This window comes from Gopherus flavomarginatus, chromosome 2 (genome assembly GCF_025201925.1).
Source record: "Gopherus flavomarginatus isolate rGopFla2 chromosome 2, rGopFla2.mat.asm, whole genome shotgun sequence".
Lineage (NCBI taxonomy): Eukaryota > Metazoa > Chordata > Testudines > Testudinidae > Gopherus > Gopherus flavomarginatus.
This window is the reverse complement of record NC_066618.1, coordinates 59,134,315-59,154,406: the sequence shown is the minus strand read 5'-3', so window position 1 is coordinate 59,154,406 and position 20,092 is coordinate 59,134,315. Positions and strand designations below refer to the sequence as shown.

At 37.7% G+C, this 20,092-nt stretch overlaps 1 protein-coding gene across 3 annotated transcripts in view; it reads left to right on the top strand.

The window, feature by feature from the left end:
- Positions 1-18,107, top strand: part of SNX13 (sorting nexin 13) — a 150,225-nt gene extending 132,118 nt beyond the window's left edge. For all 3 annotated transcript variants that reach the window (XM_050938590.1, XM_050938589.1, XM_050938588.1), the window contains 5 exons: positions 991-1,062; positions 5,034-5,179; positions 10,684-10,752; positions 13,047-13,159; positions 14,401-18,107. In XM_050938590.1, the coding sequence (XP_050794547.1) occupies positions 991-1,062; positions 5,034-5,179; positions 10,684-10,752; positions 13,047-13,159; positions 14,401-14,648 (648 nt within the window). In that variant the 3' untranslated portion in view covers positions 14,649-18,107. The remainder of the gene's footprint in view (positions 1-990; positions 1,063-5,033; positions 5,180-10,683; positions 10,753-13,046; positions 13,160-14,400) is intronic.
- Positions 18,108-20,092: the final 1,985 nt, after the last annotated feature.

Below are 20,092 nucleotides of genomic sequence, written 5' to 3'. Positions count from 1 at the left end.
TAAGTTTAATATAGGACTTTTCCTTAAATTTATGTTGCTGCTTCTGTTCTGCTTTTGTTGGAACAATTCTTTACCCAGTTTTCCACCAAATTCCTCTTTATTTACTCCTGTTCACACCTGATCTAAAACCCTAAAATATAGCACATTTTTAAAAGAATAAATAAAAACTGGAACAAGATGAATGCCAACCATAAATCCTGTGAAAATGTTTCCCTCTTGCATCCTTATCCTTTCTACTCTCACTTAATCCCCCCCCCCCAAAAAAAAGATTGTTAGCTCCTCAAAGCAGATACTCTGTTTTATGTCTGTATGGTTCACCTCTAATATAGCTGTAGCTATACCAATAGCTGAGGTGATGGCCCTTCTTCCTCAAAACAGGAAGGGGAAGAGTGAGTCTGGGGTAATATAAAATACAAAACTGTTACTTTTAAAAAAACAAAGATTGGGCCTCACCCTGAGCCTCCCTTTTTGGAAAGCTTCCCAATTACATGAAAAAAGATAACACAGTTATACTCACAAAGAGAGATCTAGGATTATGAATCCTCATGCTTCAGGCCTGAGATCAGGAAGAAATGTCCACTGTTGGCTCTACAATATGGATTGATGGGTTTTACATCTTTCTCTGAAGAATTAGCTGTTACCTGAGAAGGGATATAGAACTAGACAAACCATCAGTTTGATACTTCCTATGATAATTTTTAATATTAATGTGTATGTGGGGTCTTTTCTTGAGAATATTCATACAGTTCTAATAACTATATTGGGAAACATGTTTCAAGTTCTGCTGGAAGATAATTCAATATGCAACCATTGATGTATCTTGATATGTCACTAACTTGGAATCAGAATGCTTGATAGTCAGTTTTGAAGATTGTATCTGAAATTTTGAAATTGGTTCTGTCGTAAATAGAGGTTCTCTTTAGTGGTTTCCTTGAGACCTGTAATTTTCCCTTCGTAATCATGTCCTTTTTTTTATTATTTTGAGTATAGGTGCCTCCTTTAATGCAGAAAACTGATTCAGATCCTGAACACTGCCGTGTTGCCGCACAGCTCGATGACAATGTGAGTCTGACTTTTATTTTAGATTCGTTTAGCTACTTAATTTTAAAGTAGCAATGTGTGTTTTGTTTCAATATATATTATTTACTTGTTCTATGCTATACTGTTCGTTGGCATGAGAAATTACACTAGAGGGAAAATTACAGTAAAAAATTAAAAATGTTCTGAAATAAAATGGACACGTTTCATTCTAAAATATTTAGAAGCTGTTTTTAATGCTAAATGGGTTGCATGGTAATGTGGTAAATGTTACCTACCTACTATTACTTCTGTGGCTATCCTCCAAGATAGAGTAGGATTGCAATATTAATAGTATTCAGCTAAATCTGATTCTGAGATCTTTAAAACTAGCAAACATCGTCAGTATTGGTGATCAGAGAGAATTCTATGAAAGACAACTTAAAAAAAAATTCCTAAACAATTACTGTTCAATCTGTGGACCCTGAAGTACATAAAGGAAAAAATATTAGAAATGTGATAGTTAAGTTTAAAATGTTAAGCTCTTGATGTTCTCATAAGCTATGGTATTTTCCCAGTGTTCTGATTGATACACTGATCATATGTGTGAAACATAGTTGAATAAAATCTTTTATCCGTAACTAGGACTGAAGGCCCTTAAGATTACTAGTGATTATATGCGGATTTGTCATGGTCATAAATCTGCACCTGTTCCACACTTCACATTTTTATTTGTCACATCAAAGCATTCCAGTTTGTCTTCATGTGCATAACTGCTACCAGGGCTCTGGTAAATGCCGTTTTGCTCAAGTAACATAGGCTTCAGTTCTTTTGTTTTGCAGTGAGTTCATCTAATACAATTGTTTATCTGTAGATTTTGATTACTTTTGAATTTCTTGTTTTCTGGGACGCTGAGCTCAGTCAAAACAGATTAACACAGAAAGTACATATATACCATTTTAGCACTAAAATGAGCAGAAGTTAGACTTACTGTACATCCCTTTTTCTGCTATTCAACTTTTCTGAAAAAGTATAGCATCTACTTAGTCTTAAACGTTCATTTTAAAAGAATAGTGTTTGAATGTTTGAATTTTGCACCATATTTCAGGATATTTTACATTTAGAACTTTTCCTGAACTTCACACAATGCCAGGAAATTCATAGTTAAACTTTTAGATAATCTAATATTACTGCATTTCTCTTCTGTTAGCATTACAAAGAATCAATAGTATAAGGAAGATTTAGTTGGCCTATATCTCAGTAACAGAATTGTGAACTAAGGCTAACAGTTTTAAAAAGAGACACTTAAAATTAGGCTTCAAAATCTATATTTAGGTTCCTAAATGTGTGGCCAGATTTTGAGCATCCAACTTCAGTAATTGGTGCTGCATCCTGAGCACTTTTGAAAATCTAGCCATTTACTTAAGGATGTCCATTTAGGATGGGATTTTTAAGGGATCCTTAGGGAGTTAGGTACCCAAATCCTATTGAAATTCAGTAGGAATTGGGCACCAAGTCCTTTAGGCTCCGTTCAAGTATAGGGAACTATTTTTCAAATCTTGGCTTTAGTTCCAGTTGCATGTAGAAATTCTGCTCTCAGCTGTAGTTGTGCAACTCCGTTGTTGGCAAATTATGCCTTCTGAAACACCTTTACTGTCTCATTGAATATAATGGAGTTGCACAGGTAAAAACGGTTTGTCTCTGGAGTTAGAACCTTGTGAATTAACTTTTCCCATAGTTGTATTGACTCTGCAATTGACTCATAGACTCATAGGTCAGAAGGGACCAATCTGATCATCTAGTCTGACCTCCTGCACAAGGCAGGCCACAGAACCCCACCCATCCAATTTTATAACAACCCCTATCCCAGGACCGAGTTATTGAAATCCTCAAAAATGGTTTGAAGACCTCAAGCTGCAGAGAAACCACCAGCAAGCGACCCGTGCCCCACGCTGCAGGGGAAGGCGAAAAACCTCCAGGGCACCTGCCAATCCGCCCTGGAGGAAAATTCCTTCCCGACCCCAAATATGGTGATCAGCTAAACCCTGAGCATGTGGGCAAGAGTCACCAGCCAGCACCCAAGAAGGAATTCTCTGCAGCAACTCAGTACCCATCCCATCCAACATCTCCCCGCAGACCATTGAGCAGACCTGTCTGGTGGTAATTCAAGATCGATTGCCCAAATTAACGATCCTATCATAACATCCCCTCCATATACTTATCAAGCTTTGTCTTAAAGCCAGGAAAGTCTTTTGCCCCTACTGCTTCCCTCGGAAGGCTGTTCCAGAACTTCACTCCCCTAATGGTCAGAAACCTTCGTCTAATTTCAAGTCTAAACTTCCTAATATCCAGTTTATACCCATTCGTCCTCGTGCCTACATTAGTACTAAACTTAAATAATTCCTTTCCCTCCCTAACATTAACCCCCTTGATATATTTATATAGAGCGAGCATATCCCCCCTCAGCCTTCTTTTGGCCAGGCTAAACAAGCCAAGCTCTTTGAGTCTCCTTTCATAAGGCAGTTTTTCCATTCCTCGGATCATCCTTGTAGCCCGTCTCTGAACCTGTTCCAGTTTGACTCTTACAGGAGTAAAATATAATAATGCTGTAATATCAGTTAAGGAAGTAGATTCCATTTTAGTCACTTTTTAGAGTAAAGCCTTACTGTAAGATTATTTAAATGTGACTGAATAATATGCTTAGTTTGGAATTTTTGCCTGAAGCAAAGTGAATTCACCCTTTACATCAGAGATTTACAGAGGGCTCAATAAGTTTTCTTGAACTTTTCTTATATTCCATGTGGGTACAGGTTTGTTAAAACAATGCTAAGTGGCATAAAACCCAAGAAACTCAGTTAATATTTGTGTGTGGATTTCTTTTGTTTTTTAATAACCACTTCTAGCTGGTTCACAATCTGGCATGAGTTGATTTAATATGTTGAAATGGCTGCTCTAGATAAGTTATTGTCTTACATGTAAATGTATTGTGATGAAAATGAAGTTATTTACCTAATAGTGTCAGTCAATCTGTAAACTTATATTTTGGTATATGTAACATATAACACATGGATAACAGACCCTACTGCTCACCTATAAAGAGACATTTTCTATCAGATTTTTCAGATTGTTTTTGACGTGGTCAGATACTATAGTGACGAATATCAATATAAAATGGTAAGATAAAAATAGAAAAAATCAATATAAAGATTAACAGTTACTGCAATTTCACAATAGCCTCTTAAGTTAAATATCTAGTATTTGGAGCTATAAATCTTTTTGCAATATCTCTGTAAATATAGTGTCACTGTAAAATAGCAGCTTATGCAACTTTTAAAAATAAACACACTACAGAACCATAGTGAAGCATTTGAAGACAACAGAACTTTCTCTCTCCCCACCACTGCTACGTTAAAAACACAGGTCCTGTGGAATCATCTAACACTGACAGCTTACTTCTGCATTAGGCTCAGGTTGAACTCAAAGAGTAAAAGTTTGGGTTCTGTAGCAATGGAAGGGTGGTCTGCAATTGGGCACCTTCCTTTCAGAGCTACTGTTGCTACTGCTGCATTCAAAAGAGAGGGTATCCAGACAAAAGCCATTCCTTGAGTTTCCCATCGGCTTCACTCTTGGAAGCACTGTTGCTGTCTGAAGAAGAGAAGAATAAGAAACCCCTCTAAGGAATACTGCTGCCACCTTCTGTATCTGGTTCTGAACTCTACTGTCCTGGCCTCAGTAATGCAGTAGATTCTGTTTTAGGACATATTTTTAAAAGACCATACTTAAACCTAGTTTAATTTCAAAATTAAAAGCCATGAATTATTCCATCCTGGGAACGAGAGATTTCAGACCATAGAAAACTCTTAATTATTGACTTCTTTCAGAAAGACAGTGCATGTGACTTAGTATGAAAGCATTAAGACTCTTAACTTTAACAGTTGTGGTAGATGCTACCTTAATTGCCTGAGCTGGAATACAGGCTTTCTGTTTATACTTTGCCTTTTACTCTACATGTCTAGGTGGATGACAATATCCCTCTTAGAGTAATGCTGCTTCTTATGGATGAAGTCTTTGATTTAAAGGAGAGAAATCAGTGGTTAAGAAGAAATATAAAAAATCTACTTCAACAGCTTATTAGAGCAACATATGGAGACACAATCAATAGGTACCAGGGTTTTTAATTCATGCTCAATAGCTGTATGAGAGTTTGTGAATCATGTATAGAAAATTATCCTCTATTACTTAACTGTAATGTTCTAATCATTGTGCATCTGCAAATGTAAGCTCAGTGTTTGAATGCAGTTTTTTCTTTCTGAGCTTATAAACAGATCGTTAAAGATGGAATGAGATGGAAACATTTTTTTAAAAGATCATTTTTAGTGTCTGTTGCATAAGACATGGAATGCATCTTATTTAAACTTCTCTAAAAATTTGTAATTTCCAAGAAAATATAAGCTCTTACAGAAGTATGAATTCATTATATTAACATATGCAGCTATCAACTAATGTTGACATTGTATAAGCTTTCTGTAAACTTTACTTTTTATAGTGTGCAACTGTTTATAAGATCATTACTTCTTTCACTATTAAACACCCGAGTCAATCAAATGGTCATAAAACTGAAGCCCTACAATCTACCAGACTGGATGTATTGTACATAGTTATTCTGTATGTACTAGAACTGGTGTCAACAAGATGTTTTTTGTTGGAAAATGCCAATTTGTTAAAGCTCAAACTTTTCATGGGAAAGGGGTAGTTTTGATAAACTTCGGGACTCACCATTTTTTTGGAAAAATAGATCATAATTAACATTTCGTTTTGGTGCTTTCAAAATAAAAAAAATCCAGTTTTCCCATATTAAATGACTGTTCATTAAAAAGTTTAATATAGGAAAACAAGTAAATGGTTGAAGTCAAAACAAAGTATTTAGAAATTATAGAAACAGAATGTTTTGGCCCAAACTGAAAATGTTTTTTGATTTTCCAATCATGAAAATATGAGATTTTGACTTTTCATCTGATTTGGGATGGGAAAATGTTTTGATATGTCCAATTTTTGTGGGATGGCAAAACTTTCCCTGTCAGCTCTAATAAATAATGATATGGGAACTTACTGTATTAGTTTTTCTATTTCAGCATTTTAAGCAGTTTATTTAAGACCATCAAGACTTTTGATTTATAATTACATTAAAATGTACATGAACTGTTATATACTTCTTTTAAAAAGCATAATCACTTTAGAGACAAATGCAATTCTGTTTAATCTGTATTCTGTCTGGCAAATGGTTTCAAAGATTGGGGGGAAGTAGCACTATTCTAATCTCCCATTTCCCCCACCCCACTAATAGAACATTGTTACATAATTCCATGAATCCACCCACCCAGAAGCAAATTGTAAATTATTTATCTTGTATAAGGTATAACTTCACTTACCCTCCTCAGCCTAGAAAGGAGGAGACTATAGCTACCTCCAAACATTTTTATGTGCTTGGAGGTAGCAGGACTTGGTGAGTGATGTGTTTGTTCTCTGCATATGGTCTGTGTAGCTGGGTGGGGACCCCGATTAAGCAGCTGAGACAGGTGTGTTGATGCCTTGGTACGGGCTGTGTGCTTTGACCCTTGGACCTTTGATCAGCCTTGCTTGTTTGAAGTCTGAGTGGTTAATCAAACCCTGGTGTTACGGGGCGGAGCTGAGCTAAACAGGGAGATTTAATATAAAAAATCACTTGCTAGGCAAACTTGAGAGCTGCAAACAAAGGCAGATAACAGGAGAGTTTGAGGAATTTTGGAGAGGGACCGTGTGAGGCTTTCCTTCCAGTTACAGCTCTATGTATGATTCCACAATGGCCAGCAATGGAACAGTGGTGGTGACCTGCAACAGATGCGCCATATTTTCTTGCCTGCCTGAAGCCAGGAGGTACTTTCTCTGTATGAAGTTGGTGGCTATAATGGAAGAAAAGATTCTTGGATCGGAAGGTGAAATAGAAATGCTACTGAGAATCGGAGAAACTGATGAGTTAGCTCCCAGTTACAAGGTTGGGCAGTTCATAACCACAAGAAGCAAGGGGTCAAGGTGGCATTCTACGCAACTGCAGACAGATTTGGATGGCAAGTAGTGGCCACCAGAGAGAAGAGGATCAGGAGGAATTTCACACAGCTAGAATCAGTTGGAACCTTCTAGCTGTGTGGAATTCCTCCTTATTACCTTCTCTCTGGTGGCCACAGCCTGCCATCTCATCTGTCTCCAGCTTTATAGCATGCCACCTTGACCTCTTGCCTCTGGTGGTTATAAACTGCCAAACCTCCTCTCCAATTTTGCCTCTCTCCGATTCCATTGTGGCCAGCTCAGTGTAGAAACTCTGCAATGTATCTCTCAAAATCTAGCTGATCCAAGGAAATGGAGAGTGATGGGGGGACATGGATGAAAATCTGTTAAGAAAATTAAGCTTGCCCACAGAGATCACCAACCATCTACGCAAAACAAATTATCCTTGTTGGTGATTCAGTACTCAGAAGAATTGGAAGCACATTCTGCAAGGCAGAGGTGGACTATAGGATGGTTTGCCACATTCCTGGAGTTATGATAGGATAGGCTTTTGAAGTCGACCAGCAAGGATCCATTACTGATGGTTCATATCAGCATTATTGACACTGTGTCACAGGATATCTTGCAGATAAGATGACTTCAGTGGACTCATAAGTGTGGTGAAGAAGAAGAAAGGGGGAGATTTGAACACTCATTACAAAATTGAGATGCTGAGAACAAAATTAATTAAGGAATCAAAGAACATGAAGAAAAGAAAAATTTTAATTGCTTGGGCACCAGTGCTAGGAGCCTGGATAGCAAAAAAGAGGAACAGAAATTGCTCATTTGTGAGCATAAATTAAATGTAGTTGGTATTATTGAAAGCTGGTAAGATGATTCACATGACTGGAATGTTAAAATCAATCACTATAATATAATTAAAAAGGATTGAGTGAGCAAAAGGGAAGGAGGAGTGGCATTCTATTAAAACTGGTATTATTTGTTTCCGTGTCCTGCCTATAATATGTGGGGGGAGGTGGGTGGGAAGCTGCCCCCAACATGCAACAAAAAACTTCACTGCCCAACTGTGTCGCAACAACCATTTTTCTGCATATAAAAGCCAGGGCAGGCATTAGGGGGTAGCAAACTGGGCAATTGCCTGGGCCCTATGCCACAATGGCTCCTGTGAAGCTATACTGTTCAGGCTTCGTCTTCAGCCTTATGCAGCAGGGCTTCGGCTTTCTGCCCTGGGCCCTAGCGAGTCTAATACTGGGCCTTCTTGGCACCCCCCAAACCCTGCTCACAGCCCTCCAGGGGGCCCCGGATCCCTGGTTGAGAACCGCTGCTTTAAAGGGGCCAATTTCGCACAGCTGAAAACAATTAAGCCAAATCAATTTGGGAGAAAGAATTTAATCAGAAAAATTTAATTGATGATTGGGAATTGTTTAAGGACACTTTAAAAGCCACAGTCCTACAATCAAAAAAGAAGACTGTATTGGTTAAAACGAACCAGGTTTAGAAGGGAATGGAAGGCAGCTATAAAACATTAAAAATAATATATAACAAATGGAAGAAAGGGGAAGTTGATAGTAATGAAAATAAATCAGAAACTAGGAATTGTAGAAAATTGGTAAAGTAAGCAAAAGGACACAAGGAGATATCTATGGCTACCAGAGTTAAGGATGATAAGGAGTTTAAGTATATTAGGAACAAGAAAATCCTGATAATGGCATGAGTCAATTACTAGATGGAAATGGGAGAATTATTACTAATGGAGAAGAGTCAGAATTGTTCCATACATATTTTTGTTCTGTAAACAAGCCAGATGAAGTCATACGGTATGATAACACGCTTTCAATTCCATTGGTATCTTAGGAGGATGTTAAACAGCAGCTACTAGATTAGACACTTTTTAATAAATAAGGAGGTGCAGGGAACTTGCATCCAAGAGTATTTAAAGAGCTTGCTGAAGAGCTTTCTGGATGGTTAACGCTGATTTTTAGTAAGTCTTGGAACAATGAGGAAGATCCAGAAGACTGAAAAAGCTAATGCGGCATTATTTTTAAAAGGGTAAACGGGATAATCTAGGTATTTATAGGCCTGTCAGTCTGACATCTATCCCAGACCAGATAATGAAGCACCTGATATGGGATTTGATAAATAAAAAATTAAAGGAGGGTAATATAATTAATGCAAATCAATTTGGGTTTATGGAAAATATAACTTGTCTAACTAGGGGTTGAGATTCTGTGGCCTGCGTTGTGCAGGAGGTCAGACTAGATGATCATAATGGTCCCTTCTGACCTTAAAGTCTATGATTCTATATCATTTTTTGGTGAGATTACTAGTTTGGCTGATGTAATAGACTTCTGTAAAGATTTGACTTGGTACTTCACAACATTTTGATTAAACTAGAACAATACAAATTAATATAACACAAATTAAAACCAGTAGTTTAAAGCTGGCTAATTGAAAGGTCTCAAAGTGTAATTGTAAATGTGAATGATCGTTGAACAGATGTGGTTCTTGGCCATATGCTATTTAACATTTTTTATCAATGATATGGAAGAAAATGGAAAATCATCACTGGTTGTTTGCAGATGACACACAAATTGGGGGAAGTGGCAATAATGAAGATAATGGGTCGCTGATACAGAGCAATCTGGATATTTTGTAAACTGGGCACAAGCAAACAATGTGTGCAAATGTAAACATCTAGGAACAAAGAATGTAGGCCATGCTTGCATAATGGGGACTCTGTCCTGGGAAGCAGTAGCTCTGAAGAAGATTTTGGGGTTATAGTGGATAGTCTGCTGAACATGAGCTCCCAGTTAGATGCTGTGGCCAATTGAACGAATGTTATGCTTGGATACCTAAACAGAGGAATTTCGAGTAGGAGTAGAGAGGTTTTACCCGCTGTATTTGGCACTGCTGGAATAGTGTGTCCCATTGTGGTGTCCACAATTCAAGAAGGATGTTGATACATTTGAGAGGATTCAGAGAAAAGCCACGGCAATGATTTAAGGATTAGAAAACATGCCTTAAAATAGATAGACTCAAGGAGCTCAATCTATTTAATTTATCAAAAGAAGGCTAAGAGGTGTCTTGATTGCAGTCCATACATACCTGTATGGGAAACAGAAATTTGATAATGATCTCTTCAGTCTAGCAAACAAAGGTATAATATCAAGTGGCTGAAAATTGAAAATTCTTTAATTGCTCTCCTTTCTGCATCAATATAATGTAACAATCTAATGTTCTGTTTGTAGGATGGGAAAGAAGGTAAACTACCTAATGGCAATCTGGGTTGCAGGTTTCCTCTGTTCCTCACCTTTCTTCATCCTTTTTCTTTCCTACTTCTGTTGGGGTAAATATATTTAACTTTGGAAGTACTCAAAACGAGGAAGGAAAGGGGATGAATGTAAACCTTACTGAGAATGAACACTAGGCTTTCTGGTGTGATAACTTGATATAATTATCTGTGGAATGATGAAGAGGAGAGATGATGCACTTTTTTGTTTTTCTTGAATATTGTTTGAAATTTTAACTACTTTAAAGCACTCTTTACTTTAAGAACTCTGCTTCCTGATGCCCTTTGAAAAGTAAAATGAGAGAGATCACTGATTCGTCTCACTTTGATTTTAGAAAAATAGTTGATCATGTTGACTCGATGACGTCTCCTGAGCAAGTAGCAGATGCAGTGAAACGCTTCAGGTGTGTTTTTATACATATATATCTTTTTTTATTGAAAAAGTATATAAATTGATACCTGTATAGGCCAAATGATATTTAATGATTGTCTTTCTGCCTTAGCAGTGGAATCAGTTTAAGCCGTCAGAGGCAGTAAGTCCACTTCACACCAGAAATTTTGCCTCTATACAAGATTCAGATAGGTAGTTTATGTCCTGCTTTATGATATATAAATTATTCCTTACTTTAACAGAATATTCAGTGGCTAGTCTCTTTTTAAATTTTTCTTTTTTGGAAAGGGATAAGTTATTCAGTACCTGTTCTAAACTGTTGCAAAATTGTTGTATACTTTTAAACAGTAGTTAAGTTTCATTCCAATGATGGGTGAAGTGGCTTGTTTTTGTTCATGCAAGTGTATAATATGTTATAGCAGGAGCAGCAACAATTACTGTAGTTAAAAACTTGCCAAAGGTTATTACTAATATTAGTCTATACCAGGGGTCGGCAACCTTTCAGAAGTGGTGTGCCAAGTCTTCATTTATTCACTCTAATTTAAGGTTTCGCGTGGCAGTAATACATCTTAACATTTTTAGAAAGTCTCTTTCTATAAGTCTATAATATATAACTAAACTATTGTTGTATATAGAGTAAATAAGGTTTTTTAAATGTTTAAGAAGCTTCATTTAAAATTAAAATAAAATGCAGAGTCCCATGGATTGGTGGCCAGGACCCGGGCAGTGTGAGTGCCACTGAAAATCAGCTTGCGTGCCGCCTTTGGCACGCGTGCCATAGGTTGCCTACCCCTGCTCTATACATTCATAACACTTGAACTTTCTTTTGGAACTTTCACCCCATCGAGTAATCATCAGTTTTTTAAAAAAGTCTGAGCTAAAGGGAACTATTTGTAACTACATCACTTTTAGAATGCTGTCCTTGTAGAAGCCTCAAGAAAGCACTAAAATAGTCATAAGATAAGTAGGATATGCTCTTGAGAAACATGGCTCACAAGATTGCCTGTTTAGCCAAGCAGATGGATATCTGACATGTATTTTCATCTGAAGAGAGAAATAACTAAAGATGCAAAGGATAGTACTAACAGACCCCATAACAAAGGGTCTGTGACATTAGTCTTCTGGACACTCTTCCAGTCTGTATAGATATGGACGAGACTATATGTGAGGATGTTGCAGAGGTTTCATCTTTCACTGAAATTACTGAGTAAATTTCATAGTTTCTCCAAAGGTAGAATAGATCTCCACACTATGATCTATGTTTTATGTGGATGAGTGGAGTTATGTATCAAATTGAAACTGCTTTGCCAGCAATGTAAGAGTTCAAAATGTGGGTTTTACATTGTTCTGACTCTAGTCATTAATATATGGCGTGGGCCCAAGTGTGAGGTTCTGCTGAATACCTTTCCAAAACAGTAGTTCCAAATAAGTAACTTCAGTGTTTGTCATTTATCCAACAGAGCAATTGCAAATAGACTAGATAGAGTAAAGGCGGATTGGCTTGCCAGACAGACAATTGCAGAGACTGGAACTTTCAGTCCATACGTTTCCTTTGATAATGTACATGTTTGAAACTAAAAAGTTACTAATAGACAAAATTTTAAGGCAGTTTTCATTGATAGGATAACAGAGGTTGTCTAAATGTTCCTCATTTCTCTCCTTGAATTGTCCAATTAAGAATACTCAGAGTCTATATGTCCTTTAATTGTGTTGGGGAAGGAAAAAAAAAAAAAAAAAACCAATGTTTGGACCCTGTTTAAAAGTCAAAAATGCCAGCAGCACTGTTGTCACACAGATCAAACATTCCAAAGCAAGTTGTCATCTTGAATCTTACTACCAAAAAATTTGAGCCTAAGTTGTTATTAAAAGAGAGAGAGAGACTTATTGATAGAAAGTGATTTGTAGACAAGTTATGTATGGCTAATAAATTCAGGTATGTTTGGATGTTTTTGGCAGAAAAGGTGTGGGTGTGTAAATTTCCCCAAGAGGCTCAAGCAACACACTCCCATACTGGAGTACGTAGAAAGTAGTATGCAACTGTTAGTAACATTGCTGAGTTATGTTCCTTTTAAAAAAAAAGAATTGACAAGCAAGAAATTCTCATTTTCTTCTTCTACCAGTTCTGAAATACACCTCAAATGATTAACAAAAGCATTTTGAGTATTAAAGATTTTTGCATGTCAACGTAATCTCTGCATGCCTTCAGTTTGTTCACATTATGCTATGAGATAGCTCACAGAGTTTAAAAATTGGATAAATTTTTTTAAAGAACTTGTTTTGATAGGCTTGTTTTTGTATTTGTTACAGAGATGCCTTTTGGCCCAATGGCATTTTAGCAGAAACTGTTCCACGCAGACAAAAAGATATTAGAATGCGAACAAGAGTGGCAGGGAAAACTAAACTACTGGAGATAATGCCAGGTGAGTGAGCTTTGAATATTTTAATATTTTTACTAGTATTGTACATTATTGGATTTTATATTGTTACTAAAGTTGAAGTAGGGGAGTCCCAATCTTTATATAAAAGTGAAAGAAGCTAAAGTACTGAAATTAATATCCATGGAGTAATTAAATGTCTATTTAAACCAAAGGTGGGCAAACTTTTTGGCCCAAGGGATACATCAGGGTTTCAAAACTGTATGGAAGGCCGGGTAGGGAAGTCTGTGCCTCCTCAAACGGCTTGGCCCCCTCCCACATCCTGCCCCCTGACTTCCCCCTCAGAATCCCCGAGTCATCCAACCCCCCACAGCCCCTTGTCCCCTAACCGTTCCCTCTGGGACCCCCACCCATAACCACCACCCATGGACCCCACCGCCCTAGCCAACCCCCTGTGCTCCCTGACTGCCCCAACCCCTATCCACACCCCTGCCCTGACAGACCCCCTGAGACTCCCACGCCTATCCAACTCCCACACGCATTCCCCATCCCCTGACCCACCCACCCCTCCTGAACCTCCACCCCATCCAACCGCCCCCTGCTCCCTGTCCCCTGACTGCCCCCCTGGAACTTCTCACCCCCTTACCATGCCAGAGCCAGCCATGCTGCTGCTCTGCCCAGCAGGAGCACTGGGCCAGAGCACTGGCGGTGTGGCGAAATGAGGCGGCGGGGCTGGGGGGACAACAGGGGAGGGGCCAGGGACTAGCCTCCCTGGCTGGGAGCTCAGGGGCTGGGCAGGATGTGGCCCACGGGCCATAGTTTGCCCACCTCTGATTTAAACCCATATCTTTAACTGATTATCATAAGATTGAATATTTTTGGTTTAGTCTGACAGCTTGAGATTTCTCTTAGTATTAGTTCAGTATTAATTTAAACTAAAGATTTAATTTTTAAGTCTTAGACTTGCGTACTGCATGTAGATACCAAGGGACAGTAAAATGTATAACAGCATTGTTTTCCATAAGTATGACCAGTAAATAAAATTGCATGTTATATTTAGAGATCTGTACTACTGTAATGAAACAACTTTTTTCTTTATGGTGCTGTTTTATTCTAGTTCTAATTTTTCTCGCCTCCAAGCTGCATTCCTTTTAAAACCTTTTCTATAAGATTCTGTCTCAATATTGCAATGATTGATTTACAAGGAGTTCTACCTTTCCTATTAGTTTCCTATATGTACTTAAAATATGTATAAAACTACTTTATAACTCTTGTCATTTGTGTAGATGAACTGAAGCACATCATAGGTGCTGAGACAACACGGAAAGGCATTCTTCGGGTCTTTGAAATGTTTCAGCACACTCAATTAAATAAGAGAATGGTATATGTCTTTCTGGAGGGCTTCCTGGAAACCTTATTTCCACAATATAAATTCCATGAGCTCTTCAGCAAACTGCATTCACGGTCAGAGCAGATGCAGAGATACAAGCAGAGACTACAATCTACTCAAGCGCCTTCCTTACAGAAAAGGTGACACTCCAAACTATTAAGCTGGTGTTTCGTCCAGGACTAGTGGCAAAGGCATATTCTCTGGGGCTTAAAACTCACATGCTGTTGTTTCTGCACCGGTCTTTTAGTGTCACATATTAGATTATTAATACATCCAAAAGACCTGTGGATCTTTTCATCCTCACTTATATTGCAACCACTACCGCAAAGGGATTTGTGTCTCAAATGATTTGGTGCATCTTCATGCAACATTGAGAAGAATATTGGCCAGTTATGTAAGGAGTATCAGTTTCTTCCATTCCTGACTGAATCGGTGATTGCAAGCAATGAAATGTGCCAGGCTGTATTTGCTGAGGGCTAAGCAAAGCACAACTACAGTGACAATGAGGGATTTGGCTAGTTTACCACTGGGAGATTGTGCAATGTGTGAGAATCAAGTGGGGTTTGTTTTGCATTATGATTGTTGAGGCATTGTGGGTCTTGGTCAGCATTCATGTAAAGGCTCAGCTAACAGAAACAGAAGTCTTTGGAACAGCTGGTTCTGGAAAAAAACCGTTACAGTATGTCCCAAAAAGTACATTCACTAAGTGGAGGTTGAGCTAACATGGCTTTTACACCTCAATTAACTTCACCTTCATTTATTTTGAAAAAATAAACTAACATTGTACCTTGGTTGGTTTTGTTATTCAGTGGTGCAAGGCAGAGGTGCCGTAGAAAATAATGGACCCTTTATTCTGATGAATTTGTAACTTGAAGGGCCCTTTTCTGTTCTTATGGCACATTGCGTACAGTTTGCATGCGATTTAAATGGAAAAGGTGCATACAATATTGAAATTGTGCAATTGGTATAATCTTTGAAGCATATCTCAAGTAGGGTGGCAGTGACAGAAGGATGGGATACATGCTCCAAGCAAGATAGACACCACACTAAAAGAGTAGAAATGTGCAGTGAAAAAAGCAAGTTACACACTACTTTTCCCGATAAAACTAAGAATTGTTTTTAAAAGCCCACTGTACTTCATTTAAAATAGCCCTAGGATAGCTATATACCCCTCACATGAAAAGTTGCTAGAATTTCTTGGTGCCTGACTTACACAAGATTCCTCTAGAGACTTCATTAAACAGTCGTGTGCAAACATTTGGAAATTCCTGAATGCATCACAATGTATATATGAAAATAGAAAAAGGAAACACAACTACAATATTTTTTTAAATAGCAATCTTTTTTATTTTTTGCGTAATGTACAATTTTAATAAATAAACCTATTCTACACAAAGGCCCCAAATCTATCCATTTACTTCCATAAAAATTAATGTCTGGTCAAGAATAAAGATTAATTACACTTATTTGGCCTTAGTATATGGCAGAGTTTGCATCCTCCCATTTGGACTCCCCTTCTATCTTGAGCTCCACCATCTAGGGCAAAGGATGGGAGCCATACACACTCCATTGTCTATTTTCCATTTTTTAAAATGTTAAAAAATATTTTCTAAATACTAATGTTTTAAATAGGATATTTAATGGATCACTGAACCAAGGTTCTCAGGTAGCAGCTCACGCCCAGATGAGAACAAAAGATGATTCCATTGTCTGAGGGATGGAGAAGGGGACTTTTATGGGAGCATTCAGAGGGGAGGATCCAAACAGGCCCTCAAGGGTTGGATCTGGAATCAAAACAGATCAAGTTTCCGTACTGATTTTCTTTTTGCTCTTAGAATCCAATCAGATATTTTTTTCATCATATTTCTCTTGTAGTGGGTATCACCGACATTTGTCCTATGGTATACATGTGCTCAAGTGCACTTGTTTTTCTTTTTTGCAGATCTACATACTGTAAATTAAGTCCCTTCTCTTATGATTTCCAGGAAGGCAAAGACAGCACACGTGGAAGATTCCTTCCCCATTGCCCCATCTATGTATATTTCACCAGGTTCTAAAGAAACATAGTAATTAAGTGCTGTTGGAATTAACCATTTTTCCTCACATTTTTATATAAGGTAATAGATTTGGCCATGATTGAAATTCCTATTGCTTACATGTCAGTCTAAATCTTATCCCTATGTCAGTATGTATCTGCATACTTTAAATCTGAAGGACAAGATATCATCAGGCTTTGTGTTTGGTGGTCCACACAATACGTCAGCTATTGGAAGGTGATGTACGTAAATACAGACTAGAAAAGAGACCTAAAAAATAATTATATAACCATACCAAATTCTATTTTTGAGTTACATTTGTAAATCACTTAATAATTATATATAGTACTTTGAAATCAGAAAGATAATATGGTAGTCTGTGAAATTTGTGGTGCCTCTTCTCTATAGGCTCCCAGGCTAGACTTCTGGAAGAACAATGGTCATGCTCATATTGTAGGAGATTTTACAATTACTTGGTACATACATCTGCAGGAACACAAATTGTACATTATGTACCAGGCTTAACAAAGTCATTACACTTAATGCACTTACTGCATATACATATATATATATATATATATATATATACACACACACACACACACACACACACACACACACGGCTTTGGTCTTCTACTATTTTATTTCAGAATGTGGTTCTTAACTGAAGGCCGGAACCATCAAAGAAATAATTATCAATGTTTGTGTGTTGTTTAAATGGTTTACATGTTGACCATTTAAAATAATCAACCCTGCCAGTCTATATGATATATTACCCTGTAAATGCCCCAAAATTGAATGTTAAAATACAGCACTTAACTGGTAGGTCTATCTCCTAGCATTTGCGTGCTGCTACTAGCCGCTGAAAATAATTGTGCCATTGTCCAACAAATGCACTTATTTTAGCCTTAATTATTTTTAAGAGAAAATGAACAGTTGAACATTTCAGTTAATTCATCTTAAGCTTCTGTTACTGGTGTTTGCTAGAACAAAACAGTTAACTTTAATGCTACCGGAATGTGTACCAAATTTTTTAAGTAAAAAAAAAAATTCCACAATCTAAATTTTAATTTTGTGCAATATTTTCATTTAATGCATGTGTATTTGAATAATTGTAAAATAAATGCATTTTTAATGTTCCGAGGTCTAGGTTAAGTTGTCTCCTTAACCCAACAACTTAGTCTGTTGTGGTTGCATCCATTTATCTAAGGACTTGTTTTAAAAGTCTTGTTTTGACACTCCTTGTAATCTCTCTTGTTATCAGTGATCTTTGCTCAACTGAGCATGGCTCGTATAGTACAAGGGAAAATCTAAAGAGCACATCTAATGAATATAGCTGTAATAAATGACTTGTGCATATCATTGTACAGTAAATGTCAGCTGTGTGCCTAATTGTTCTAATGATATTCCTCTCCCCTCCTTTTGGCTAACAAGAACATGAATCAGAATGTGATGGTCATTTTTACTGAATGGCAAAGGACTCTAAATTTTTATTTGGAGTTTGCATTATGCTCTGTCCAACAGAAAAGCTGAAAAAATATTACACTAATAAAGAATTAACAATATATTTTGCTGAGTCTGTAATTGGTCTGTTTCAAAATAACTTTCCCATCAGAAAATGAACATTATATCACGTCAGGTCTGAAAACTCATTACTCGGTACTGTTGTACCTCGTAGCATTAGGAGCCTGAATAATTTGTAAATATCTGCCAAAGGAATATTTTTGCTACAGTTGCAAAAGGTAGTACTAAAGAAGTCTGCAAAGTCATTTCCATTGGTAAATACTGGGTACAGATTCAATTCTTAAAAAAAGTTCATGACAGTTCCATTTTCACACCTGCTTTCTAAAAAGATTGGAGCAATAAAGCTATGTGAGATACAAATAACTGCAGGCCTTCTTCAAACTATTGTACATGTTTGGACCTATACTAGAAAAAAAAATCTTTATACACTTTGGCTTTTTCCCTTGGGTTTATTTTCACAGCAGCTGAATCTGCAATGGAAGCACAATTGTTACCTTTGAGATTATATATACATAATCCAGCTGTTCCACATTCATCATAAAGATGTTCTGAGATCTTGAAGCCACAAAGATATCATTTGTTTTACCCTTTGGTAAACTATTTACTGTAGCTATTTTCAGCTAATTTACACTTTTGTTACAGAGTATATGTACACTTCAGGGATTTCATTAGCTGGGAATTTATATGCATGTTTATTTCAGCCACCACTACTGGTAGTAATACTTCACAGCAAGAATTTTAATAATTTTAGGTTACTCAAAATAAAAAAACTTGCCCAAGAATTGTTTTCTTTAAAAAGATATTCCTTCTGTTGAATCTACAAAATTATGCATCTGCTAGTTGCTACATGAAGGTGGTATATGCATGTATTTTATTTAGTTTTTACCCTCCAAGATATCATAGTATGTCTAATCTAGATGGTCTTTGATCTCTGGCAAAGAGGGAGGGTAGCTGGTATTTATATTATGCACTCATCACTTATCTTGATTTGTCTAATGTCAAACTTCTTGCTGTATCCCTCAGAGAAAAGGAAATTAACTTATGTAATGAAAACAGTGTAAATCTATTTTAACTAAATATTTCAAAACTAATTAAGGTTTAATTTCATGAACTGTTCCATCTGTACTATTTTAGTTTTTCCTCCCCAATTCACTATATTTGGATACTTTAGTATTTAAGTATCTCCAATAACTATTTCTCTTGCAAAGCTTTTTTAAAATTACTATGGTCCATTGAGGTAAGGAATTATTCACATATGACAGTTTCATAGACTAATTTCTGTTAATCATTTTGATACCCTACTTCAGGAAGGGCTAACTGGAGTTCTTCGAGTGCTTGCTCATATCCGTTCCACGTAGGTGTGTGCGCGCCGGGTGCGCGTCCATTGGAAGATTTTTACCCTAGCAACACTCAGTGGGTCGGCTGGGAGCCCCTTGGCCTGGCGCCACTATGGCACCGAATATATACCCCTGCCGACCTGTCCGCTCCTCAGTTCCTTCTTACCGCCCGTGTCGGTCATTGGAACAGTGGAGCGCAGCTTAGCTGATCTCCACCTCCCTAGCTTTTCGCTTGTTCTAATACTTACTGTGTATATAGTTTATTTTCTGTAGTTCTAGTTAATAGATTTTTGTAAACGTAGTTAGTGTATATAGTTCAGAGGGTCGGGGATTAGCCCTTTCCCTCTCCCGGTGCCCAGGCCCATGCCTGGCTCACCGGGTTTCAAACCATGCTCGGTCTGCCGCCGGCCGATGCCCACGGGAGACCCCCACGACTCTTGCCTCAAGTACTTGGGGGAATCCCACCTTGCAGACAAGTGTCGGATCTGCACATCATTCAAGCTGCAAACGAAAAAGGAGCAGGACTTTCGCCTTAAGCAGCTCCTAATGGAGGCAGCCCTCACTCCTCCACCTTCGGCACCACCTGCTGGACAGTCCACGCCAGGGAGAAGTGTCTCACCGGCACCGGAGAGCGCTGGCACCGCAAAGACAGCTTGGCACCAGCTGTCACCGGCACAGAAACCGGCCCGGC